We start from the raw sequence: 27,623 nt of genomic DNA on the forward strand, positions 1-27,623 counted from the left end.
CAGTGAATATAAAGTAAGCAAATGAGCGTAAATAAAACAGAAAAGACTAAACGTCTACAAGCGTGCACTGACAACATGTTGCTGTTTAACATGTATGATCTCTGCCATACTGAGTATTTAGTTGTTTTTATTGCTAATAAGCTAACACGTAATCATTTGCTAGTAACACACACAAAGTATAGTTGACACTAATGCTGATGTCATTTTGCGATTAAATGCAATAAACCTAAAAGCTAATTTTGACTTGATGATGGTGCTAAAATGGTGATTTAGCCTCAGTGGGACATGAATAATGACACCAAATTTCATCAAAAAGCAATCCTTCAAGTTGTCACTCAAAATCACAAAAGTTAAGGCCGTAGGTTGCACAGCAGGAAAAGTCAGTGGACAACCAAGATGAGGAGGATTCATCCTCTGGGGACCATGGATGTCTGTATAAAATGTCATGCCAATCCTGTCAGCATGGCTAAAAAGACAAAACAACATCTAAATATTCTTTATGAAAACACTATGAGATTGTGAAAAGAATTTAATAATTTGGTTCTAACAGCACTATATATATATCAAGCGGATGCTGTACAAGCTGGACAGATTGGCTTCTGATCCTTGATTCATTATCCTTGCTTTGAACAAAACATTACTTCTAAAGCCTCTTTAGTTAAACGGCAACGCTTTTCATCTTTTCGAGCACGTCCTGACACGGAGCGCTACCTGCCAGCTCACAGCAGCATGTGCTAAATGACCTGTTAAGATAAAGATGGAATGAGGGTAAGCGCACATCATTCAAACAGACCCTCTGGCTCCACAAATGAACCACATAAAGCAAGAAAATTGCTGTCACCTTTCTCACCTAACAGTTTTCCCCCCCTCTGTCTCCTGAAACAATTACTGCTGTACGCTCTGACAGACTCATTTTCACGTTAAACTCTTTAAAACAACACTGGTTTAGTTATATGGAATGTGCCAGAAACTGCTTGTGTACTGGCTCCCGGTAGCTGTATGATTTAGCTTTAATTGAAAATCCAGACCTGGAGGATCTGAGCTTTTTTGCATTTACTTGACCACACACAGTAAATGTGGCATTCAGCCTGTGACGTCTGCCTCGTGCTCATTCCCTCTTAAACATCTGCTTACATTTCATATTCCACTATGTCTGTCTGTGTCCAATTTCGCTGGCCACAAGCGCCCAGCATTGTCCTAATTTAATAAATGACAAGCTATTAAAAATCGCTCCTATTCAAAGCTGTGGCCTCTGGTAAATCCATTTCAAACACAGGCTGCTGTGATGGCTTTAAACACATCCATGGCTGGTTCCTATTAAGACAATGCCACTGTTTTTCCCCTTGCTGCACTGACTAGGCTCGAAAAAATATAATGCTCTTCAGCAAATGTTTAAAGGATTTTGCAGAAAGAACCACAGGAGATTCCAAACCTTTCATAAAAAGTCCATAAACCCTGATGGTCACTCCACAAACCTCCAGCAAATGGATGCAGTTAAGAATGTTTCTTTTCTGTTCATACAGTGACACATTAAGAAAAAAAGACCTCCCATAAAGTGAAAAAAATGCTTAATATCTGAATGTGCCGCTCCGCTCTCAAAAGACCTCAGAGAAACAAAAGAAAAATACTTCTGATGATTACATATTGATGTTTAATTTTTTATTTAATTTTTTTTTTTGGCCTACCTTTATTAGGGTCAAGGTGGCTGGCAGGATGGCACATTTATTTAAGAGATAATTGAACTAAAAGGTCACAGCGAACAACAGTGAACAAAGTAAATGACTCAAAGTCTTTTTGAGCAATATAAAGCCTGAGCAAAGCGTAGGACTTCCAAAAGCAGTCATAGGTTTGGTAAAAAAAAAAATTCCCTCCGTTCATTTTGACCTGTGAGCCAAGCAATTAAAATGAGAAATGATCTATTTGTCTACGTATTCACAATCCTGAAAGGGTTATTCAGAACATGGGTCAGCTACGACATGTTTGACAGCAGGATTTTCTATGTTAGCTTCCCAGTTAGCCAAAGTGAAAATGGGCACAGACGAAAGCTGTATATAGTATTCTTTGTTTGAAGTCAGGTATGTATATGGAAACACATCGAACATTTCTGACAGTATCACCAGAGTGTTGATTAGCACAGAGAATTTTTAGTCCCCAACCTCTAAAATAATAATGCCAGACTCACAGCCTCGTCAATCCTCATAGATGGTTAAATTTGCCTGCTCTTTCTGTCTTCTGTAACAATTATGACCAAAACATGCTATTTCTAATTGTCGGCATCTTGCATTAATGGAGAGAGAAGTAAACAGATTGAAAACAAGTTCATCTCCCTTCACTTTTGCAGCTCTTTTTAGCTAAAATAATCATTCACCACATTTACAATGTCGAGACTGTACTTCTGATTAATTTAATGTTGTCTTCATTGAAAAATTGCTTTCCTTTCAAAAATAAGGACATTTCTAAGTGACCCCAAACTTTTGAATGGTAGTGTACATATATGCTTCTGCAATTTTCTGCGTTTCATTAGTCTGTTTTGAAGATCTCGTGAACTGTGACCCAAAAACCAAGGTACATACAAAACCATGAATTTTACATACAGCTGCACGCCTTCCTTAGCCAACGATGACCTAAAACGTACAAAATTCTTTCAAACATTCAGAGCATGAACTATCTCTGTCAAAATAAACCTCACGAACGTGTTGCAAAGGATTACATTGTAAACTGCACCGTCAGGTCAGTTTAAACATGCCTGTACATCTCCTTTAAGATCCCAACACACAACTGTCTCATGAACAGCACGAGCTGAGAATGGCAACAATGGCAGAACCTGTCCACCATCTCCACCCCTACAATCAGCAAGAAGCTAAAATAAGCCCAATGAGTGAGGAATTAATCTCATTACATGTTGACGTATTTCTGGGACTTATATTAGAATCAAACATTATCGCCATTTGAAGGTCCTGAATTGTAAAAATGAACTTTAAAACCAACTTTAATCCATCTTTAAACCATTTAAGCCCACCTAGAAAACTAACTGTGACCGTTTAGGGACAATCATACTCACCCTACAAAGAACTGCCTCATCTCCTGACGCCGTGAACGCATCATCTGCTTGTACTCTCCGATGCGCAGCTTCTTGCCGTCAATGATGCAGGTTCTCTTGGGCCGCGGCTTGTACTTGTAGTTGGGATATTTCTCCAGGTGGATCTTGCTTAAGCGGGCCTGCTCCTCGTAGTACGGCTGCTTCTCCTGGTTGGTCATGGCTTTCCAGCGAGAGCCTGGAAAAAGGATGTTTATGTTTGTTTTTTATTCCATTTTAGTGTTACTAGGATTGTCATGAAACACATTATCTGAAGAAGCCAATGTTACAGATTTCAGGAAGTGACAAAACTTTTAGGAGGTGACTAAATCTAAACTTCTGTTCATTTAGGGATTTGTTGGAAGTGCTTTCACTGAACAGTCTCAGTGAAAGTGGTTCAGCACCACAGAATTTAAAAAAAAATGGATGTAATGAGGAATGAATCATTTCTCAAGCATATGATTCAATCATACATTAGAGTGAGAGCTTTGGCATTTCTTTTGCTTTCTTAAGGTTGTACGTCTTTGTATGAAGTGACACTGTTGAGTCTATAACCATGGAGGCTGTTTAAAATCAGGAGTGGATTACACTCTGCTCTCTCTTGGCTCAGGAAGAATGATACAGTACATTGTGTACTTCTTATTTTCCTGGGTAAGAGGACCTTCTGAACAAGTGCAGGAACGCAGCACATCTGTGAAGCACTTTGACAACTGATTATACACACACTGCTCGCTCCTCTGTTTATCAAGGTTTATCACAAACTCTTCTTGTACTTTTGTGACACAGGAAACACAGAGGAGTTTTTAAAGCCTGTCGCCCACCCACGCCCTAAAGTCCAGCTGTGTTATTTTGTTGGAGAGGCATGCATTGTACACATACAGTCATATACATGTACACAATTCTGCTTTTTGTTCTCATCTTGTCACAGAACCCTAATAAACATCCGGAAAAATATTTTTAGTGGTCATTATTCACATTCAATATTGACTATTATATTTAATCAAATAATATCAATGCGATGGTTCATTAAATTTTGGCTTCAAATATCCTACTTAAAAGTAAATCCTGTCATTGACATAATTGGATTTTGGAAAGCAAAAAACAATAATCCGATAAATTTAGGTTTAATTTCACAAAACGCAAAAAGGCCGCTGTATAGCAGCCCATTCAACAGTCCAAGTCAATAAGGCACAACCACAGAAGAAAAAGCAATTTGTTCACATTGCTCAGGAGGAGCATTTACATTCGGCAACCCTCAAGTTCGCTCGAACGCTGCGTTGGACAGTGGAGGTCTTAAGAGCGTTTCACGAGCAACCGTTATGCTCAGCACCGTGTGAATGGATATCTGTGTTGAGGAGGTAGGAATCTACACGGATTTTAACTGAATGCATCCATCACACTGGTCAGGCTGACACAGTGGAGCTCTGTGTGTTGAGTGTTCCAGGGTGAAAAACACACTAGTCCTTCTCATAGTCCGACGCTTGTCGGTAAGAAACCCTGTGAACTGTAGAATATGGTGGCAGAGGAATCTAATGAGCAGAGACGTTGACCTCAAAAAATCTGCCATGTGTACCCTACGATGTGGAAGACGGGACTGCTGTGAGTTTGTGTGTCTTTAAGGTGTCAATACATTGGAAATAAGGCTGATTGCAATTGTATTTATCGAGTTCCCAATTTAAAGCTTTGAACTGTGATTTTATATGAGATTTAATATGAATTTATGCTGGGAAAAGAAACTGACCATCGCAGTTCATATCCAATCTAAAGATCTTGTGCCAAGAACAGCTGAGAAAATGCTTCCAGTAACGGACTGTTGTAATCGCTGTTTAAAAACCAAGACAAACACTCATATAGTCTTTAACGTGCTTCACTCCAACTTCCTCTGAACCACAAGGAAATAAAGATGAGACCCTCTAAATGTTCATTTTAAACTTTCCACTGATCAAAGATAATCTAGAAAATCTCACCAAGAATCTTGCTGATGTTGGAGTTGTGCATGTCGGGGAAAGTCTGCAGGATCTTCCTCCTCTCGTCTTTGGCCCACACCATGAAGGCGTTCATGGGCCTCTTGATGTGGGGCTCACTGCTGTTCCTGCCCCGTGCCTCCCTGAACACTCGTGCCTCTGTGATGCTACTCCCTATGCGACACAAAGGAAACACATTCGCTGTATGTCCTTCACTGACACATGCATCGTTCATACTTTCATGCTTGAAATGCAGCGTAAAGCACCGACAGGGACGAGTCCTTCCTGTTAGTGTCTCACATGAGGCCCCTTCTCGGAAGAGGATGTATAACAAAAGTATAACAAAAGTCCAGTAGGGTCTTGTTGGGATGCCCTCCATGTTAACAAACACACATGCACACTATAGTCAGTGTGCGTCGGGCTGATATTATCTCAGTGCCTTGGCTCCTGTGTTTACTCCTCTAACTCTAAACTAAACCACGATGAGCACCCCTCGACTGCTCATCGCCTGTAAACAGTAGTGCTTTATGAGAAACAGGTGGGTTGGAGAGAAAAAGAACTTAACGCTGGGGCAGAGTATTGAGACTACGCTCAGAGAAAGTGATACTGGCACCTTTTTACTCTACAGTATCTACTAAGTGCATTGAATGTATAGTACATAAAACTCAGTAATAAAAAGCCACGATTTAAACCATTTGTGAACTCTTATTTTGAATAATCCTCTTTTACCATAAACTACAACAAACTTGCTGCCTGTCTTCACCTGCTTTAGTTTGCATACTTGAACTGGGTGGGATTTAGCGTCACAAGTACTAGTTGTGGAGAAAAGGGTGAGAATTCAATCTCTTGTCATCTACTTGCATGAATAATGATATCTGACATTTTCAAGTGCGTAAAATGTTGACACTATGCACTCTGTTTAATTATTGAGGGTGTCCTTCACTGTGGCTTCCTGAGGAGCACGTTAAATATTTGTGTTTGGTGAATACAACATGAATACCTGCGTGTTCAGGCTTTCTGGCCAACACCCTTCTGATTATGGCGGAGCTGCGAGGACGTCTTCTGTCAGTTTTGTCAGAACAGTGATGTGACTGACTCAACCCCTAACTTTGACTCTTTTATATCTTTCTCGTGTTCTACTTTGTGCATCTAAATACATTTCTTATTTACCCAGAACTCAAGCAGCCAAAAATTAGAAGTACAAGAGCCAGAAAAGTTGGTAAAACGAAACCAATTTAACAAACTAATGACAGCATACAGATAGAAGACAGAGGTGCTTACCATCCAGATCTTCTGGTCTTGTCAGGTCAATGACTCGATGGACCATCTTCCCAGCATCCTCCCCGAGCTTCCCCAAGTGCTGGCTCAGTGTCTCATAGTGCAGCCGCTCCTACGATATAACAAAATGCACAAAGGGGTGTTTTGAAGCGAGCTGCAAATATACTGAAGTTTAAGAAATGTGGTGGATGCTGCCTCAAAATAAATTCCTTTAAGTTTTCAATTCCCCTTCAGTTTTTATTATTTAATGGCTGGCTCAAGCTACCTGGCATCTTTTAAATTGGGTCACAAGGGATGACTTTGAGGGTAATGACAATAAAACAAATTGCTGGGTTGAGCTGGCACAGAGGGGAGTCCAGCACCGCCCTCCAAAAGTTGCTTATTTCGTCGAAGCTTTCGATTCCTTTTCTTTTTTTCTTTTTTTTTAATTTACTGTATCTGAAGGAAATAAGAGATGATGCTGGTTAATGCAATAAAGTAATAGGGCATGGCCCCCTGAAGGTATCAGGGTCGTCCGCAGCCTCCCATCATCATTTGCTCTCTCTGATTCGGACCTCTCGCCAGCCACTCCACTTCTAAGACAAATAACTTGTACGAGCAGCTTGCCTTGGGGCCTTCCAGCTAAAATTACCCCACCACGCTCCCAAACTGCAGTGGAAAACATCGAACTCTCCACACAGCTACCGCACATCTATACTCCCCCCTCCACCTTCCACCTCCCCTTTCCTCCCTCTCGGCTCTCCTCCTTTTTCTGGTGACAGAGGCATTTTGTTTGACGCAAGGAATGGTTGCCGGGTGAAGTCATGCCGCGGTAGCCGCTGGCAGAGTTGGTGGAACTTAGGGGCCGACGTGTATGTGTATGTGTGTGTGTGTGTGTGTGTGTGTGTGTGTGTGTGTGTGTGCATGTGTGTGTGTGTGTGTTTATAGACGAGGAGCCGGTGCGGGCCAATGTCAGCACTACAGCAGGGCTGTAATCAGGCCTACCACAGAACATGTGCCTGGGCAGTGCCATGCTCACCGCAGGAAGCAACCGCCTAACAAAGGACTAAAGAAAAGGAAGAAGGAGGGATGGACAGAGAGAGATAGAGAAAGCAAAAAAGGAAGGAGGAGGTGGAATGGAAAACTAGTCTAGAGACAAGAATAAGTCCTTAAGTCCACTGCACCTCCCTTTAAGCTCACAGTGCTAAACGATTGCCGGGGGAAAGGCACTCACTGCTCATGATGATGCTGTCAGACTTCTAGAAGTGAGTCGAAGTTTGGCATTCTGTCACTGGATGTTGGACGTCCTGCATGTCAGATGTCCTATAGTGCATGATTTCTAAACAACCTAAGTAGTTCGAGATGTACAAATGTTCCTGTTGAATGGGAGGAGACCAGTGGAAAAATAATGTAGAGTAGAGTTAGGGTTTTGGAAAATGGACTAGGACAGCATCAATAGAGGTAGAATGATCCAAACTACAGATTAACAGCAGACCTGAGTTGAAATTTGCAAATATTCCCTGCGGTTGGTCTACTTTTGGTCTTCTTGAAAGTTCTTGTGGCAAATGCAATAAGGAGCTGTCTTTCCTTTGTTTAGTCAAGATTGAAATAGGTTTGGCCGGTGCGCCTGCTGGTTTGAAACTGGACTGCTGCCTTTTGGAGCAGCATTATAGATTTTTTTTTTCTCATTCATTGGACTCCATTTGTATTTTGTACACTTAAATAAAAAAACACACAGAAGAAAAGAGGACTGCAACACTCTTAAACATTTAATCTGCACAAACAAGCACGAGAAACAAGCCACTACTCTGCCGTCACAGTATTTTTAGCACACTATTGCTTTCACTGGTCTCTGAATGTGTTGCTGCTGAATGTATATTTCTAAATTTAAGAGACACCCGACTCTTTTTGTTCTGCTTGGTCTCTCCTCTTCTTGGCGTTTGCGTCTCTTCACTGTTGCTAGGGTGACACTCCAAACATTGCTGTTTTTTTTAAATCCATACAGTATTGAGCTCATTACCACAGTTACAACTCGCGCACTGCCAGCACAGCCTGCCTCCAGCTGACCCGCAACCGTTTACTGTCTCCTCCCGGACCAATCAAGTTTGGCAGCCTCCTCAGTCCCCCCGCCTGGCGTTTTCGCTCTCCTCCTATTTTCTTCATGTTTCTTTCTCCCTTTCCTCCTCCAGACTTCGCTGTGTGCCGATAGAGCTGTCACTCAGCCCCGCTCTGTTTTTTTACTTCCTCCCCTCCTTCTCCTTTTCACCATTTCTCCTATTCATAGCCCTTAACACCCCACCGCCAGCCCTCCACCCCTCCAGTCTCCAACCAAGAAGTAGACACTCAACAGCCTATTTGCAGGTGCCAGACTCAGCTTTGTAGTCTACATTATTATAATGTATATCATTCAGGCTTCAAATGCTGCAGCATTACGTCGACCTTTAATCAAGAGTTGGAGCCATCTAAGTTGTTGGTTTCACAGGCTCACTTCCTACAAAGACCAAACTCACCATCAGAGCCAATATAAACTTCTATATAACCATTTCCTCCCTGCTCTCCTTCTTCCTGACTCATTCTGCCTCACCGACAGAAAGCACGCTGACTGGCTTTAGCAGCGTACAGACAAGAGACGTTTCTCTACATCTTTGGTGAATTTTCAAACTATATAAAGTATCCAGAATTAGAAGTGTGAAGGATGTACGTGTATGTTGAGGGCTGCAGATTAATTCGTGGACAATTTTGCTAAATTAAACATTTTAATGAACTAGAAATACATGTACAAAAATGAATGGGTAATAAATAGCACTTATAATTTCTGTTAACACTCACTTTTAATAGCAAATAGATGTCCCCTGTTTACGGTCAACACAATTTTATGTCGTATTGTGTGCCCTGGTTTAATTAAAAAAAATATATATATATTTATGTTGTGGTGTTGTTTGCAGATTTTAAAAACATTTTTTTTTAAGATTTCAGATTTCTACTTAAGTGTTTGATCTCCTGCATAGCTGCATAACTGCTCATGGATCTGTTTACAGCTTTCCAGAAGTACAGCAGGTTTCAGCACATCAGCCCTTCAGTTAGCATCACAGTTAAATTACACAAGCAGCAGAGATGCCAAAAAAATTCATGTGTCCCCATCATTCTATGCTCGCAGTTTCGAATTGTCTGCTGAGTGATTGTGTGCACAACCAACATTATCCAAAGTCAGAAAACAGATCTCGGGGCAATAAAAACTATTTGTGTTCCTCCTTGTGTGACCTGTAGAATAACCTGCACTCAGTCTGCCATCACCCACCACATTCATCTCCTATGGAAACAGGAAAAAGTATTCCCTGGTGGTTCAACCAGTGTGTTATTTTATTTTCTTTCTTTTTTTTTTACTGTATATCATGTCAATGTTACCAAAGTCTTCTGTGAGTCTACCAGGGAAATCTAAATGTGTGCATTTAGAGTTGCACAAGTTTTTACTGTGATTTGAGTGTTTCATCACAAAATAAGTAAGCTGAGTAATGTGCCAATCTCTCAGAACAGCCTGTCCTCAAACGAAAAACAACCACATAGGTCGTCTGTACACGCCCGTATTACGACCGAGTGTTACGCTTTGACTATGCGACCTCTGGCGGTTGAGTAAATATCGACACTCCGGTGTCGCAGGTGAAACGTCACCATGAACAAAAATTTATCTAACACTATCCCTATCACTATCCTTAACTCTAACCCTAACCCTAACCCTAAACCCGTGCTGGAAAAGTGAGGGAAAAGCCGTTTCTCGAATTAAATCCCGTAATGTGTTCCTTTTCCCCGTAGGGGTGCTAACGTAAATACACTGTTATGGGTCGCATTCCGGTGCACGTTACATACGACCGATGTGGTCGTATGAATTTGAGGACTTGTTGCTCAGAAACTTGGTGTTTTCTTTTAAGTGGGCATAGGGAGTGTTTTGTGGCTGTTTAGATGATAAAAAGGTACACAGTCTTTTATGCACACACACACACACACACACACACACACACACACACACACACACACACACACACACACACACAGTCATACACAGTGGCTATTTCAGTGAGCTTTGGCAGCCTCAGACCAGCTGGAAGCAACGTAAGCGTAAGGTGATACTCAACAATGCCACTAACTGGCCAGGCCTCTCGTCTGTACACCAGCTATAATGACATTAACATGGCCAAGGCCAGCGCAGAGCCAGGACACACGCACGCGCACACACACACACACACACACACACACACACACACACACACACACACACACACACACACACACACACACACACACACACACACACACACACACACACACACACACACACACAAAGGAGCCCGAGATCACTTTCAGCTCTATGTCTATGTCGTCTATGCTTGAAATGAATGCTGTGGGACAGAAATACACAAACAGAAAGCCTAACAAACACAAACGCACACACTCAGACGTCACCGCGACTCTCTGAGTCAAATCAGCGTCGGCAATAAATAGCTCAACGTTCGACATTACGCTGAGATACCCTTTACAGCAGTTGCCTCATTCCCTCCAAAGAAGCCCAAACTGCTGCGTTAGTACAATGTCATAAAACAAAAAGGCTTGGGCACAGCCTCAAAGTTTCAGAGGGGAGGATCTGAGTAACAAATTTATTTGACGAACAGAAAACAACATACAAATCCAAGGTAAAGAAAAAGAGTTGGTCTTGCTGCCTCCTGAGGTGGAACGGGTGAGTCACACTCTCAGTATCCAGCAAGTTCCATCCATGAATTGTTTAAGACAGAGTGAAGCCTTTGAGCACATTCGAAGAAAAAAAAAACACAAAAAAACCTTCTCCATCCCAATGAAAAAATTCTGTATTTAAAGCTAAGAGAAAGAGTCTTTGAGCTGCTGTTGTTAGGTAACGAATAACAAACTGACAACAAACACCAAGGCCTGCTGTCGTCCTCGCACCGGAAACAATTACTTTGAGACTTTCCAAATGAGCTTTTTATTAGGAGGCATGCAGCTATAAACCAAATTACTGCGTTGCTTTGGTTTTGTTCCTATAAAGTTGGGAAATATAGAGCTTGAGAAGCACGTAGGGTTCTCCCTGCAACACACTCACCTTAATCTATGATTATTTCAAAGTTAACTGGGCAAAAAAAGCTTCTTTAAGCACAAACTTATTTGAGAACATTGGTGGGATTTTTTGCTGGACCTGCAGCAGACAACTCACATTAAATCTTAATAAACAATTTATCAGTATGGGCTGTTGTATAATTTATATTTATGAGTTTTCTCAGTGTTTACTAGTATAATGACTTTTAAAAAACAACTTGGGACTGAGGATAAGTACAGCAGAGATATATTTTGCCAGATTTTGGATGTTTTCTTCCTGAAGATGCAAGGCAAACAAGTCCAAAAAATTCAAAACAGCCTATCCTTGGAGTGCACCAATCATGACCTACTTGGGGTTGGTGGGTTCAAAGTCTCCACCCCTAAAATATTCATGAGTTCCTCTCCTCCTCCTTCTCCTCATCCTTGCAAGCAACATGGGATCAATTGCGCAGGAGAGCCGGTCTAATCATGTTCCCTATTTTACTGAATGTCTCATCCCGAGAATCTATGATTGGCTGATCAGACTGATTGAAGATGTTTTGGAATATGGATTTCCCTCTGGATATGAGATCCTGGTACAAAGGCCCTGTCTCCTTCTGCCCAAGGGGGACAGATGAGTGGGGGTAGAGGTGAGTGTGGAGGGGGGAGGCGCATTCCCAGAGAAAGGCCCTTTAATTGGGCTAAAACCCTGAGGCCGGGATCCCCCCTCCAGGGCAAGTGGAGAGCTGGACTCTATTATACACACACACACACACACACACACACACACACACACACACACACACACACACACACACACACACTAATGTTAACATCATCTCTTCTCCAAAAAAACACCCACTCAGTAAAGGCAAGCACACAAACACACACACACACGCACACTAACACGCCAAAACCATCACTTGTCATTGGCCCAGCTGCTCCCTCTTCAAAGCTGTTGGCTTCTGGGTGGCCGTGGAGATGAGAGGAGAAAAGAGAAGTTCTCAAGAGCTGCAGCCCGAGCCAAATGACACCAAATATCATCCATGAATATTTTTTAAACTCATGCACAAGCTGAGCAGAAACCTTGAACACTTGGCCAATGAAATGCTGGAGAAAATTTGACACAGGAGTGAAGAGTTTGCAGAACCACAGAGGTGGGGTCTGTGTGTTTGTATGTGTGTGTGTGTCAAGGAGTTAGGGAGAATATTACGCAAATCTTAACGTTTTAAAGAGAGAAATGCAAGAAGGATCCTCTCCTCTCTCCATTACCATGCTGTTTTTCAATCTTTTCATAATACTGGCAGTTTAAGAAAATGTGCTTATGTCTTTAATTGAATGAAAAGTGGTGATATTGTGCAGTAAAAATACTACAAGTAAAAATCCTGCAATCAAAAGTTTATGAATGTGGAAAAATGTCGAGAGAGGCCAAAGTTCTTCAGAACAAGAGCAGGAGATGTTCTTCAGGAAAAGTAAGAAGACTTTTTAAACTTGCACCTCAGAAGAATAGACCAAAGTTATAACTACACAAGGTGTTATACGGTTCAGTGACAAGTGAGCTGAGCCGTTCTTTTACTTTTTATTTAGCAGGTTTTTTCAGTATAATCTGTGTGACTGTATTCTGTAAGTAGATCAGAATTATTTCTTCACATGAAAGAAAATGCCTCTGAAAACTGCATTTAGACCATGTGATTTTTATAAGGCTCATCAGTGAAAAGTTTCTGTGTGTCTGTGCGTCTTCTTATGCATCCACATGTGACCCGTCTGTGGCTCTAACCTTGTTGCCATTGTTGAGGCTCATGCTGCTCAGGGCAGACAGTTTGGCCTCCAGACTCTGGTGTCCCGGCTGCTGCTGCTGTTGGTGGAGCTGCTCCCTCTGGATCTGCTCCCTCATGCTCCGGGCCTCCTGGATGGCCTTCATCACCGCGTCCTGGTCCCCGAACAGCGCCGTGGAGTTGAGGCTGGACAGGATGTCTGCAAGGGAAGGACAGAACAGGAGAGAGGGACAACTGGATGTTACTTTGGCTGGAAAGACAGGACAGCGGAAATCATAATAAGTGGTTTGATGAGATTAACCTGCCTGGTAGCTTATACAACAACTTTGCACGTGTCATTGTATTCTAATTCTCTAAATTCTGAATGGTGTTTTAAACTGTTTGCATACCGTGTGTGAAAGATATTCCAGCTTTGGCAGGAGATTACAAACTGCTTATTAACCCTTTGATGCACAACATGGGTCAAGGTATATCCATTAAATATGGGTCGCTTTTGACCCATGTTGTGCATCAAAGGGTGAAAGCTGGGAATATCCAGAAGCTTGTCAGTCATTTTTCTTATTCTAATCTTAACCAAGCAGTTAAAGTGTGACATTTTTTTTATTGATTTGTGGATTAAAATCTTTTTTTCATGTCTATGCAGTCTTTACAAAACACAGAATGGATCTTGGGACGTGTGTCCTTACAGATAACCTGTCATAGAAGTTTTGTATGGCTCTATTATAAAACAGTTCAAGCTAAACTATGCTGTTAAACTCCAGCTTCACAGTTTTCAAAGAGCTCATTTGCATAGCTTTATGAATTTTGATTTCCAAGTCCTTTTCATTTATTCAGTTTAGCTTAAACAAACCAGACAATTTTCAGTCAGATGAACCACAACTCAGCCTTGACGAACCCAATTTTGTGCTTGTGAGAGACTTTCATGCTTGTTCATAAGCACGGCCGGCCTCTGAAAACCAAAAAATCTGAATGGCTGTGCACAAATTCCCATTGAAATACACAACTGTATAAAAATAGAGTTTCCAATCTCATATCAGGTCCAAATAGCGTTTAAGTCGTTTTCCAGTCCACTTGTGTCTAAACACGACACACCTCCTCCCCCTTGTTTACGTGCCGTGCTTCACACTTTTGAAGCCGATGCACATTTGAAGAATTAGAAAGAAAAAAAATAAATAAAAGGATGCAAAGTTTCCGTCGCCCTCCTCGTTTAATTAGCAGACAAGTAGGAAGCACTGTATGCTTGGGTGGCCGTTAAAAAGGGTAAAAAATAACTTTGCAGGGAACACAAGCGTTGCGTCCTCAAAGCCACTCCAGATGAGCTGGTGAAATTGTTTTCTGGGGGGATATAATGAGAGGGTTTAGATTGGCCTTAATAACAGATAGCAGAGGTAGGGGCATAAAAGGTCTAGCGCGGGCAGACAATGATGTGAGGAAGCTCTTAAAAACCAAATAACGTGTGCTGGGTTTCACTGCTTCCGCTGCCGGGGTTTTCATTGGGGCTAAATACAGGGCTTTGGACTCCTGTAAAACACAAACACACACACACACCCCAAACACACACACACACACAGGTCTCCTCGTGGGGTTGAGGTGTCTGCAGTCTATCAGGCGCATGCAACGCTGCTCGGTTTGTCTGTGGGTGGCGGGGGAGGAGGGAGGTGTTTGGGTGGGTGATGTTGTTGTTTATCCGGTCGAGGGGAAACCAAAGCTCTACGCTGGAGCAGGGACGTGTTCGCTCTGCACGGATGTACAGTACAGATGTGAACAATACGGCGGTGTATGAAACTATATGAGTGCCACAGAGCATGCATGTGTAGAGTGTGTCAGAGTTTCCCCTCATAGTCTTTTATTTCTTGGCAGCGTTTAGGCTACATGATTCTCATTGAACATGTCACCAAAGCCAGTGCTAATGTACTCCTTAAAGCAAAGTCGTACTGCTGCTAGACTGGGTGGCCCATCTAAATGAGTGTTAAAGTGCATGTATGTTTTTGTCACCTACCCAGAGAGGTGTTCCTGCCCATGTTGGGGATGGGGCTGGGGATGCGGCCTTTGCTCATGCCTGTAGGGCTGGTTTTGTTCCCAGAGAACAGACTGTGTGTGGGGGACGTCGGCGAGCGAAGAGGCTCGGCTGTCTTGGGTCTGGCTGAGAGGTTCAATGGCTGTGTGGATCCTTCCTCCTGTTAGAAGGAAGAATGCAGCAGAGTTTATGGAAGCATTAGTATGTGATTCTACTTATCGTTCAATGTCAATAAAAAGTGAAGAGTTCATTTGCAAAAACAGATAACTCCGTTTTGATAAATTTTCAGAATTTTCTTTTATTGTTTATTTGAGATAATATCAATCAAATTGAAGTTGAGTGGATTTGACTCAGTAGAAAAATACATGACAAAATAGAGAAAAAATAAATTATTAGTGTTATTGTTATTATTATCTCAAGTAAACAATAAAAAAATGACTTTTCTGAAAACGGAGTTACCTGTTTTTGCAAATGAACTCTTAGTGAATTCAAGCTAACTGCTGCTGATTTTCTACTTGGTTCAATGTAACACTTGAAGTGTTTCCAGTACTTTCAGTGATGCTCCTAGTGACGGATCAGTCAGCGCTGTCAGGTTTTTGCCCTTCAGTAAATGAATTCCACCGATAACCTCTGTGAACCTGACTGCAGAATAGTTGCAGTGCACCCTCTTATCTAAACAATGGCACATTTGTTTGTGTGATGCTTCTTCTCTGTAATCAAACGTTCATGACCAGGCTGACCCACATGAAAAATCCTTGGGAAAGAAAAAGTGGTGACAAAAAGTAAACTCCCGCATGTCAACACCTTGTGAATGCGGCTCTTATGATGGCGGCGAACACTTAATGAATGTGGATATGATTTGGAGCTGAGCTTCAGCTGAGGAAGTGACAAGAAAGGAGGGAGTTCAGGAGTTCTTTAGCGTGTGGAGGGGGCGTTAGACTGCGGGTGGCATGCTGAAGTGGGGGGGTGGGTTGAATATGTGTGGGGGGTTGGTGGAGGGTGGGGACTTTGGGGGGCACAGCACTACTGTTTGAGTGCGGTGAGCTCTGACGCCAGTCTATTGTGATGCCGGTTGCAGCTGTGCCCCACACACACACATGGCTTGCATTACTGCCTCGTCGTTGAGTAAAGATGAGGCGTAAGCTCTCTCCAGTGAAGGGGTCTGGGCTTATGCCAAACAGCAGCCAGCGCCAGTGTCAGTTTGTGAGTGTGTACGTGTTTCTCTGTGTGTATCAGTGTATGACTTTTAAATAAGCTGTTTCTAATTGACGGTGAAGTGCACAGGGCCATGCGCAGATTGTTGTTTCAACAACTTCCAAATTTCCAGCCTCTCACTTTTGCTTGCACTGATCATCTGATTATTATTACGCTTTGTGTCTTCCTATTGCACATATTCTGAACTCACACTTTCCTTTGTCTTAGTATATTGTCTGATACTTCACACACCATGAAACACTGCTTTTCCCCTCTCATAATGCTTACAGAAAAAGAGAAAGTTCTTTGCTATTTGAACATAGTTAAATTCTGTGCTTGGTGCTGTTATTTTTGTCTACTTCTTGTAGGTACATCACCTCATCTTCTTATCGGAGTATTATCAGCCTTCCCTGGCTCTAAACTATCTTATTGAAACATTTGACAGCATTTGCAACAATGAACTTACCTTAATCTGAGCAACAGGACTGGATGCTCGCTTCTCGCTCTTCATGGTGGATGGGGATAGGGGACCAGAGGAGTTGGGAGCCTGCGGGAGGGGAGCCATCTTGGCTCCCGGTGAGATCTGCATGCTTGCCAGCTGGGCGGCATACAGCTGCTGCAAAAAGAGAAGAAACCAGCAAAACCGACAGGCTATTAACATCGCTCGCCAGCAGCTAGTCAGTGGCTTTCCTCTTTCATTCTCTCTCTTCTCTTCTTCTTCACACACCCTTGATCCTGGTAAGTCTTTTTTCTTTTTCTTTTTTGCTGTATCCTCTCCCTGGTACTCCCTGCATCTTCTGAGGTTTGTTGGGTGTGTGTCTGAGCCAAAGACACACAGGAGTAATACGGAAACAGATGTGCGAGTACACACACACACCTACATGTGAAGTTGACAGGAGCGTCCCACACAAATGGAAGATTAGTTTAAGGTAGTATTTATCAGGGAGGCATTCCAGCAAAACATTTTTATGTTAGATTATCTACAATCCATCTTTGACAGTTATTTTTTGAACAGATGCTGAGAGCAGCCTGTACATCGATTAGTATCTAGAAAATAAATCCAGACAATAGCTAAAGAAACTTTTGATTGCTTCCCTTTAATCCTAATTAACAAAACTGGAGATCTGTTACTTGTGTTTGCACAAACGTTAAAATAGAAGTAAGAAAATAAGCTTTTCAGACAATGCCTGGCTCAGTGCTGCTTCTAAAAAAATGTTGGTTTTCTTTATTTTCCAAAACACAATGTTAAGTGGAATCAAGCCACATGACTGTTTTTGTTATTCTGACTATTTAATCTGAAACTTTGTCTTTCTCTGCAGAGCTGTAAATACTCAGGGTCTAATAAACTGTAATGCAATGTGGACAAGAAACATAGTTTTAAGGGTGTTAAAAAAAAGACTTGAGACTGATCTTGTCACATGTGGTTAGTCGTTGTATTAATGCTTCAGAAAATGAAGTGTCTTCACTACATTTAATCCAAAAGAAAGACAATAGTGGGCAATCATGTATGAGTAGGTGTAGTCATACTGCAATTACATCTTCAGCATGTGATCCAACTGGAAACCACTTGAAAATAACACAGAAATAATAGAAGAAAAAAAGCTGGGAAAGTATAAAAGTACAAGGGTTGGACGAAAACATTAAATGACAGAAAAAAACGGTACCGACTTTCCATCCAAGGTACTTAACAAAAATCAAAGAGTCAAATACTCGGCCCACAGTCCAGGGTCTTCTAAATCAAAGCTAGCTGGCCAGACAAACCACTGCCTGAAACCACTGTCAACCCCTGTCTAAATGCATTGGAGTGTGAGTGCTTGAGTATCAAAGAGCCTGTCCTCAGGAAAACCACCCAGACGTGGCTGGCCTTCAGTAGAATCCCTCCTCTCTTTCTTTTCTGCTTTCCTCCTTTCCTCTCATTTTTCGTTATTCTCTCACCTCATCTATACTCTCCCCCACCTTCTACACCCCTGTCTTTATTTTGTCCTCCTCTCTTTTGATCTCCCTTTGACTCTCTCACTTGTCTTCTGTCTCTTAGTTTTGCTCCAGAAATTATCCCTCATATCTACCTCTCCATCTCCATCTCTGTTTCTTTCTCGCTCTGTTTTTACTCCCAGCCCCCTCAGCCTAAATGGCCCCCAGTGTTGTGAGATCTGATTTCCCTGTAGTCAAAACTGCAAGGCCTCCTGGGATCGGAGATTCATAAGCAAAGAAAGCACCATGGAGAAAGAGAATGGGAGAGGGATAGAGAGTTTTGCACTGCAGACACACGAGACCACCGTCGCTTCACCACCAAAGCGCCAGGCTCAGCAGTCGGGGCCAGAGAAATTGGCTGGCCCTCTTTCCACTTCTCTCCAAGCGATATTAAACACAAACAGAAGGGGCCTTGCCGTTGAAACAAAGCCCTGATGTCACGCCGCTTATTTTCCTTGGAAGGTACCGAGAGCGCTCGGGCCAACCCCTGGCGATATGAGATCCCTGTAAGAATGTGCCTTGAATGGCTGGTGGTGAGGCCTCTCGCGTCAATCAAGCCGACCGCAGAGTTACTCCTGGTGATGCCTGATATTCTTACAGCTCTGAGGTGAGCAGCGGCTTGGGGCAGACACATGGGTCTTTGAGGTAAAACACACAGTTAGGATCTCGCACCGTGCCTGCACTAAAGCACACACTCAGGGAATCTTCTGCAAACACATCGCGGCTATTGTGCCGTTAGCAGCAATCCTGTCAACCGCCACAATATGAGAAGGTAACTGTTAAACAAACAACAGAGGGCGATAAGAGCTTTCACCTTATTTTTTCGGTTGTTCTTTTCTTTGCTTTTCAAGACACTCAGAGATTGATTGTTGACTGGGGAGGCCAATGTGCAGCGTAAACAACCTCAACTGGGGCTCTTGCCATTCAGTCAAACCCCAAGGGAAGACAATGCAATTTCCTAAATTACAAATTGACAAAGAGGGCCTCAAACAGCGCTCAGCTGTCCAGAAAATCTCACTAGCGTTTGGATGTTAGTGCTAATTTGACTAAAATCCAAATGATTAGTCTGTCATTTTTGACCCTCCTGATCATCAGCAGGTTTTTTTGGCCTACTTTGGTGTAATCCTTAAGAAAGCAGACAGAGGGTTATGTCTGTCTGAGCTGTATTGTATTGTAGTCTGCAAGCAGCCTCCTGCATGCTCAGACCACTCTGTCCCATTAAGGCTGAGTGGAGAATCCCTTTAGCCGGCCTCTTTTAGTGTCGAACTGCTATCGATCTCAGGAGTACACAAAACAAATGAGGTTTTGTCTTTTTCAGCAGGTTTCCAGGGGGAGGAAGAGGAAGAGAAGGAGGAGGAGGAGGAGGAGGGTGAAATGGATCGACTGTCACTGAGCTGTTCCACACACAGGACAGAGGCTAAATATTGCACTGGGAGGGTTAGCTCCATCCAAGACAGTATGATAAATACATAGAGACAGGCCACATAAAGACAACCATCATCTCACCTTCAGTTCTCTTTTATGCAACCGAAGCTCCATTTTTTTCATGTCAACGTCGAACATTGTTCTTGCGGTACAAGAAGGAAAAGCATTCATGCCATGTATGTTGTCAGCGGGGCAGAAATCATGAGTCTGCGGCACAAAAATTTGTTGCTCACCTTTTGTCTTCCTGTCTCAGTTACTGAAACAGAAATAGGCTGAACTTAGAGACAGACAGTAAGAGATGTCTTATGATTTCAACAAGAATGTCTGCTAAGCAACTGTATTTCCCTTGCATTAGCTATGCACAAAGAGGGCCTTTCTTCTGCAGAAATCCACTGTTTGTGAGGGGTCTACTCCGAGGCTCTGAAAACAATTGGCCAGATCAAGTTCCCACGCCGATAGCACAACATTTGCGCTATCAAAATTAATAGGTCAGGTCATGATAAGTCGAGCAAAGCATAGCAGCTTTTTCCAAATATCTCCGTTATGCTGTTTTTGATTTCATTTGTTTTTAATGAAGCTGTAACACTTCATAGAATTAAGGGGTAAAACGGAACATCTACTGTCACTTTGGGTGATACACGGATGCTAAACATTATGTAGCTTCGGGATCATTTCACGGCCTATGAATCTTCTTGTTCTGTATGCCAGTTTATGACCTTCGGTGCCAGCCAGCTGTCTACAAGAGAGCTACAGGGCTCAACTTTGAAACATCTGGAACAGTCTGGCTGCAACATCTGTCCGTCCTGTACTGAGCACAGATCTGGCATTAGAAAAGATTCGATGCCAGCTGGTGTGTACTTGACTGCAATATGTAGCAGTGGCGATTGCTCACAGAGAACTAACATTGTGTAATTGTCTATTTACAATGCTTTTGTAATCAGCTAATGCACAGTTTCACACATTGGACTTTTGTGCAGTTTAGTGTAAGTGAGATTAACAACTAAAAATACTTACACAGGCAAGATCTCAGTTTGTGCGCGGAACTAGCCGTGCCTTGTTTAAAGCCAAACCAGCTGATTCACTAAAGGCACTGAAGCAGCAAAGGAAAACAGACACATAATACATGCTAATACACACAACCCATGTTTCCCTCATCTTATAATGCACATTCTGTGTTGAATACTGCAAGTGCCTGCTTAATACACTGCAGAAGTGAATTTGTACTCACACTATGTCTACACAAGAGGTACAGGTTATCAGAGCAATGTCCTCCTTCTGTGTCTACACTGGATATATTCAGCAACACAGTTAAGTGTGGGAGCTTTTAGAACTTAATCACTTGTCATGCAAGTAAAACAGAAAATTGGACTTGTAAAAACGTAAAAGACAAGTAGAGGTTAGTGCTACAGCTTAACTGCAATGAATACATGCTGACCGAAGGGCTTCGGATAGTCTTGGATGTTGCAAAATAGCACATTTCTGCTCCATTTAACCTGTTAGATCAGACTGTGTTATTTCAGGATTTTCAGGACGACAGTTTATGGCCGAGGTGGAATGCCTAAGCACTCCAAAAAGATCTAATCCTGTCCTGCTCTAACGTGAAATAAAAAAAAACATTCTAATGGTATAAGAAGTGCAAGTACGTAAACAAGCAAAGGTGCTGCATCACACAGTGAAGGCAGTATAGTCAATAAATCATGCTATTGTCTAGACAGCTATAAGGAACTGAACTGATCATGAAATAAGATGCATCAGGATCAGATTCAACTCAGCTGTCACGGATGGGATCACACTGTATTTTCACTTTATGGGAATCAATCTAACCATATATACTGATGTGGTAAAAACAGAAAAGTTTTCCAGTTGGAAAACATGGACGAAAACCTCATTTCGTTTCCCAAAGAAAACCCTGTAGTTCTCTCTCTGACAAACAAGCATCTCACACATGCAACAAAAATACTCCAAAAAGATGCAGAATATGTATCGCTGCACATGCACTGCACACACACCCATCCTATGCAACAACAAATATCACTACAACACACACAGGTGTTTTTATTGTGTACATCCCATCTACATTTTACACTATTTATTAGCAGAAACACTGCAAGCACTCCTGCACTGTGGTACAAGCGGTGCTACGGGCAAATTTTTGTGATGCTGATAAATAACTAAACCAGTTCAACTCATAAATTTCATCATGATTGCTTCTAGTGTAGGCATTATTGTCAAAACAATGTCCAAACATGTGCTGAAAGCCAGCGCCTCCATCTCACAAAAATTCCTCAAAAAAAACACTCCCTTTTTTCTATCGTTAAACACTTCCCCGCGCTGTCTTCCTCTTATTCCCAGTCTCCTGCTCGATTTCAGCCGGTGCCTTGATGAGAAACTTCCTCTTTCATTCAGGTTCGTCTCTGCCTCTCATTCTCCATGTCTCAGGCAGTGTTTAAATGTGAATGAGTTTGCGTCTCTGACATCATTCATCCTCTTACCTCTCACTCACCGTACAGCTCTTTTGATCATTTCAAAGCCAGGAGTGGAGCCAGGAGGCTCCAATCCCCTCAGCACAGCACGACGCTTTGCTAAGTCAATAGCGGCTAATGAGGGCCTCGATAAGAGAAAACCACAATACAAATTGAATAAACTGCGATAAGGATTCTTGTAACATCCAAAAGCCATGCCATGGTAATGACTGACATGATGAAGCAATATTGTTTGCCAGTGAAAAGGCTTTTGAGAGCTTTTGTTCTTTCAGCTGATAGTAGGTAGAGCAGGAAGGGTGTTGGGGTTGTGTTGTGAAATTCCAAACTGTCTTTAGGGAGTACAGATTTCATTTTCCTTTTCTTCCTTTCTATTACACAGTTTTTTTTCTTTGCAAATATGTTCTATGATAACCATTATGGATAAGTGCTATTCTCAAACCACAGGTGTCAAGCAGCAATAAAATAGTTGATGAATTGCCTGGGCCAGGTGTTGTGCTGGTGGGGCGGAATTCCTCTGTGATTCATCATAGCAGCTTTTGTCTGACACAGCTGACAGGCAGTAGATAAGCGGGCTATCATGTTAGCATCGACACATCGAGCTTGATCTTTAACCAATGCGTCATGTTGTTCGGTTAAAAAATGTTACAGTAACTCCATTACAATTCAGAAGAAGTAAAAAGGAAGCCTGTGATCTGAGCTAATTATGCCTACTGTGCCTCCTCCAGCTTCCATTTGTATTCCCTGCTCATTTAAACACATTATTTTGCCCTTATAGATGTTTTTGAGGTATTTATGAACACATTGTATTAGAGAAAATAGAGCAGCTGAAGATATGGGTTAGTTGTATTTAAAAAAAAATAAAATAAGTGCGAGGGCAACAGGACAATTACCATCATGGTCGAAACTTTATTTTAATTTTTGTGATATTTTTGCGACCAAGACCTGCACCTCCACCTCACCTTTCAGAGGTCACCTTTAATTGTGGAATTTAATGCTTTTGATTTTTTTTTTTTTTGGTAAAAGCTAGACCTTGTTCCTGTAAAACAAACGTTTTTTTTTAACAGTCCAGTCATTGACAGTTATCACTTCAAATGCAAAAAAAACAAGTTCTTCCTTTTTTGATTGCAGTTGTTACCTGTCACTTGAACTCAGGGTGAGGTTAAAAGCAGAGGAAGTTTCATTTAGTTTGCCAATGTTTTTTATCTTGTTGTCTTTTTTAATCATCTGTACAATTCTGTACAAAGGCAATGCAGTGGTCAGCATTGTCACCTCTCGTGTTTCAACCTCCTGCCTGCTCAGAAAGACTTCCTCCCAGAGACATGTTACTTTGTGGAATTCTAAATTGGCCGTAGGTGTGAAGGTGAGTGTGCATGGTTATCTGTCTCTCTGTGTAGTCCTGTGATGAACTGGTCATATGTACAGGGTGTACTACCTCTCTCCCAGTGTCAGCTATGATGGACTACAGCCCCTGATGACCCTGACAGGATAAGGCAGGTATAGCTAACTGCTAATTGTCTTTATATCTGCCCTGCAGGTTATCAGGATTAGAGCTATATGTATTCTCTTAGACTGACAAATTAAGTTAATTCTTACACATGCACCCATCCATTATTATCATCCATCCATTACCGCTTAATCCACTTTGGGGTCATGGGGGGCTGGAGTCTGTCCCAGCTGACTTAGGGTGAAGGCAGGGGACACCCTGGACAGGTCATCAGTCTGTCACAGGGCTACATATAGAGACAAATAAGCACCCTCACATTCACACCTATGGACAATTTAGAATTACCAATAAACTTCTGCATATTATTGGAGTGTTGGAGGAAGCATAAGAAGAACATGTAAAAACTCCACACAGAAAGATGCCAAGCCAGGACGCGAACCAGGGTTCCTCTAGCTGCAAGTTAACAGTGCTAACCACCATTCCACTATGCAGCCCAATTCTCACACAACAGTGTCAAAAAATAGTAACTTAAGTTGAACATAACTTATCCAGTAGGTTAGATTAAAGAAAGTTAAACTGTTTAGGTTTAGGCGGGAGTCATGCCTCAGACAAAACACAGCAATTTGTAATTTTGGTCATTTATAAATGTTATAAAGTTTGGAGAAATAAATTTAAAAACAACTTGAAACAACTGAAACTGAAGCAAATCTCACACACAAACAGACACACTTCCACACCATAAGGGTATTCCACACTTCTTTGACATACAAACTGTTTTTGCTCTTGAACCAACCTGTGGTGCTTTTGCAGTTGGAAAACAACTCTTTTCTTAGGTTTAGGCTTTTTAATGTAGGATTGTTTTGACATTTTGTTTGTTTGTCTGCTCTAAAGTTCAGTCTAACAGTGAACATTGCAAAGTGTTCAACTCTTACCTGTAGTTGTAACGGGCTGAGTCCTGAGGCTGCTGCAGCTGCCATTGTAGATGGAATGAACTGCATTGGGTAATTCTCACCTGTTGAACAATCAAAACAACACAAATTATAGAGAGAGAACCATTTTAATTCACTGGCTGTAGATTTCAAGAAATTTCACATGACTCCCCCCCCTCCTTCCATTCTGGGTGTCTGTGTGTTACCATTTAGGCTACTCTTACCTACTGGAAACAACATATCTAACCTCTGAGCAACAAACGAGCACCCTGACAATGTCAGTTTTTGAAGATTGAGATCATGCAATAATGTAGCCCTGTTTGGATTTTTTTCTTACCCATTTTAATGACAGAGCTCACCTCCCTGAATGCAAATGTTCCACCAACAATTCTCCTACCACTATTTTGCAGGGGCACCATCACTGCATTCTGGGCTCAGCCCTGCCCAAGACAATTGTGCAAGAGCATTTTCTGCCCTGTATAGCAGAACGATAAAGAGGTTCAGCCAGTCCATTTTCCACTGTGAGGAGATTGGTCTGGCAATGTGAGACTACACAAGAACTAACCTGCTCTTTACCTTCAGTCGGCCTTTCTGTCTCTTTTTCTCCGTCTCGCTCTTTGTCTCCTTCCTTGTTCGTCTCATGTTTTTATTCATGCTAAATGAAACATGAAGGGTCACGAACGTTTTATTCAAAGGTTAATAACACTCACTGCCGGTACATACGAGTGCTTGAGATCAGGGTGAGCAGAGTTCAAGTCCAGAGCTTGCTCATTGGGATGCACTCATAAATTCATATACCAGTACCGTGTATAACCCCTACTGTTTCTCCTTAAAACGCTTTCCATGTCCGAGCCTTTGTTGAAAACAGGCCAAAGTCAAAGGAGAGCGAACAATAATGGCTTTTTAATCCCTTTCTTCATTTCTGCCTCTCTTTACAGCCTCGTGGGAGTGCATGCTCATGCAGTAGGAATAAACATGGATTATTCTGTATGAAGTATGGAGGGTTGGTGCTGCACTGTGTCAGGCGAGCACCTGGAGGAATGTATGGGAGAAAGGAATGTGTGAAGGATGAGGAGACGTGAAGAAAGCAGGTGGTACAGAGAATCCTGCAATAAGAAGGCTGTGTATTGTGTGCTTCTATCTGTAGGTGTGGCTTCAAGAGGTTTGTTCAGCCTGTTTGTGCAAAATCCTCGTGGACTGCTGAGACATGCATGCCTTCTTTTAAGTACATTTTTGGGAATGCATGTTATTTGTCTGTCTGCATGATCTTCATGTGTACATTGTTGGGTCAGTGAGTAGCAGGAGAAAAAGGTTTAAGAGTGTCCATGTGTGTACATGTATGTGGTTGTGTGTGCAAGAAAGTGTGGCATTCCCTGTTGCAGATGTAGTGTGCAACTGACATGCTTTCAGCATGCCATGAAAGAGACATTCCAGTCCTCACTGTGTCAAATGTATTGATCCTGAAGTGAACAAGCAGGGCTTGTAAATCTCCTCGCTCATTTCCAGAACATTCCTCACCTGACACACCTCATTAACACGGACTGGGATCCCATTGTTTGTGTTTGTGTGAGAGACAGAGTGTGTGTACACTGTACCTGGCTTGTAGGACATGCCTGGTGGGAAGAGGAAGCCTTGCTGTGCAGCGGCGGCAGCAGCCAGAGACCGCTGGTCGTGGGGAAACACTGGGATCATCAGAGGAGGCATATGACCCTGGACCTGAGAGAGACAGATGGAGAGGTAGAAACAGAGAGAGAGAAGGGGGAAATGTGTCAAGGTAACTAAAAACGTCTTGATGGTAATGCAGGCACTCCTGTTTCCACAAGTGCTGCATGTGTACAGAACATACTCACAGATATGCACCGTACAAAAACACCGGCAACCACGAAGTTCAGAGACTTTAAAGAAATTGTGAATATAAATGGACAATTCCAGTGAGAAAAAAAAAACAAAAGAAAGAATGCAAAATGTCACAAATAATGGAGGTAGAAAAGTAATAATACAGACTCTAAAACAACAATGAGAAAGAGAGAAACAAAGAGAAAAAAAATGAATGAACGGAAAAGGAGTAAAAAATATGAAAACATAGAAAGATAAGAAAAGATCTAAAGTTAGTTAAGAGGAAAGAAAGGATGAGGTCAAGAGAGGAATAAAAAATTGAAAGTAAAGAGATGGAAAGAATTGAAAACATAAGACGACATGATTCTGAAAACAATCTGCTCATTCATATATCCTGCTGACTAAAATCAAACAAAACAATTAGTAAAGTGGCAACTAGCAAAAAGGCATTCCAAGAAATATAAATTATCAACGAATTTTTAGAGTTTAAGACCAAAAGCCAAACAACAAATAAAGACAAACAGTCAAGAGAGACAAGTGTAAAAATGTGAAACAAAATGCCTGTAAAACAACAGAGAGCTGCCTTTCATGTTGTCTTGAAAGAATTAAAACTGTGGGCTTGACTGAGTTAAGACGCTGAGGGCTCAAACTGAAGAGAGCATATCAAAGATGACCCTGCGGGAATCTATTAGGGCTGCCTGTGCTAAACTAGCAGACTGCACTCTCTTCCCCTCCATCTCTCCCTTTATCTCACCCCTTTCTCTCTTTTCATTAGTGTTATTCTGTCTTGTAAAATTGTTTGTCTCTTTCCCCTTCATGTCTGCTTTTTTGGTTTTTGGTCTGGTTGCTTTCTTTGCTTCTCTTTTCCGTTTTCTCACTTGTGAAGTTCTTGTTTGAAAGTTGAGGAGATTTTGCACATTTTTCAAACATGCTTGAAAGTAAGGAAACGAAAACAGGAAGATCTCCAGTTCTTTAGGGTGAAGAGCATTGTCAACATCTGCATGTATGAGAGAGAAACGCTGATCAATATTTGAATTTTTTTGTAGACCTTAGCCTCCATCCCTCGTGTTTCTTTTCATCTCTGGCAGGGAAAAAGAAATTGTTTTTGTGCGGTGGTTTTGATTCAAAATGCACGTTAAAATTTGCAGAGACAGTCCTCCCATAAAATACATC

The 27,623-nt window shown here is 41.9% G+C and overlaps 2 protein-coding genes across 6 annotated transcripts in view; one reads left to right on the top strand and one right to left on the bottom strand.

Moving 5' to 3' along the window:
* Window positions 1–27,623, top strand: part of LOC110960319 (rhombotin-1) — a 266,898-nt gene that overhangs the window by 198,698 nt on the left and 40,577 nt on the right. The window lies entirely within an intron of this gene.
* LOC110956886 (transcription factor SOX-6-like) overlaps window positions 1–27,623 on the bottom strand; it is a 111,001-nt gene that overhangs the window by 3,446 nt on the left and 79,932 nt on the right. For 4 of the 5 annotated variants that reach the window (XM_051952584.1, XM_022202640.2, XM_022202642.2 and 1 more), the window contains 8 exons: window positions 26,210–26,330; window positions 24,618–24,697; window positions 16,829–16,978; window positions 15,151–15,328; window positions 13,154–13,350; window positions 6,322–6,430; window positions 5,044–5,214; window positions 3,062–3,275 (listed from right to left, as the gene is read on the bottom strand). In XM_051952584.1, the coding sequence (XP_051808544.1) occupies window positions 3,062–3,275; window positions 5,044–5,214; window positions 6,322–6,430; window positions 13,154–13,350; window positions 15,151–15,328; window positions 16,829–16,978; window positions 24,618–24,697; window positions 26,210–26,330 (1,220 nt within the window). The remainder of the gene's footprint in view (window positions 1–3,061; window positions 3,276–5,043; window positions 5,215–6,321; window positions 6,431–13,153; window positions 13,351–15,150; window positions 15,329–16,828; window positions 16,979–24,617; window positions 24,698–26,209; window positions 26,331–27,623) is intronic. The other variant, XM_051952583.1, reaches the window with a different exon arrangement.

This window comes from Acanthochromis polyacanthus, chromosome 8 (genome assembly GCF_021347895.1).
Source record: "Acanthochromis polyacanthus isolate Apoly-LR-REF ecotype Palm Island chromosome 8, KAUST_Apoly_ChrSc, whole genome shotgun sequence".
Taxonomy (NCBI): Eukaryota; Metazoa; Chordata; class Actinopteri; family Pomacentridae; genus Acanthochromis; species Acanthochromis polyacanthus.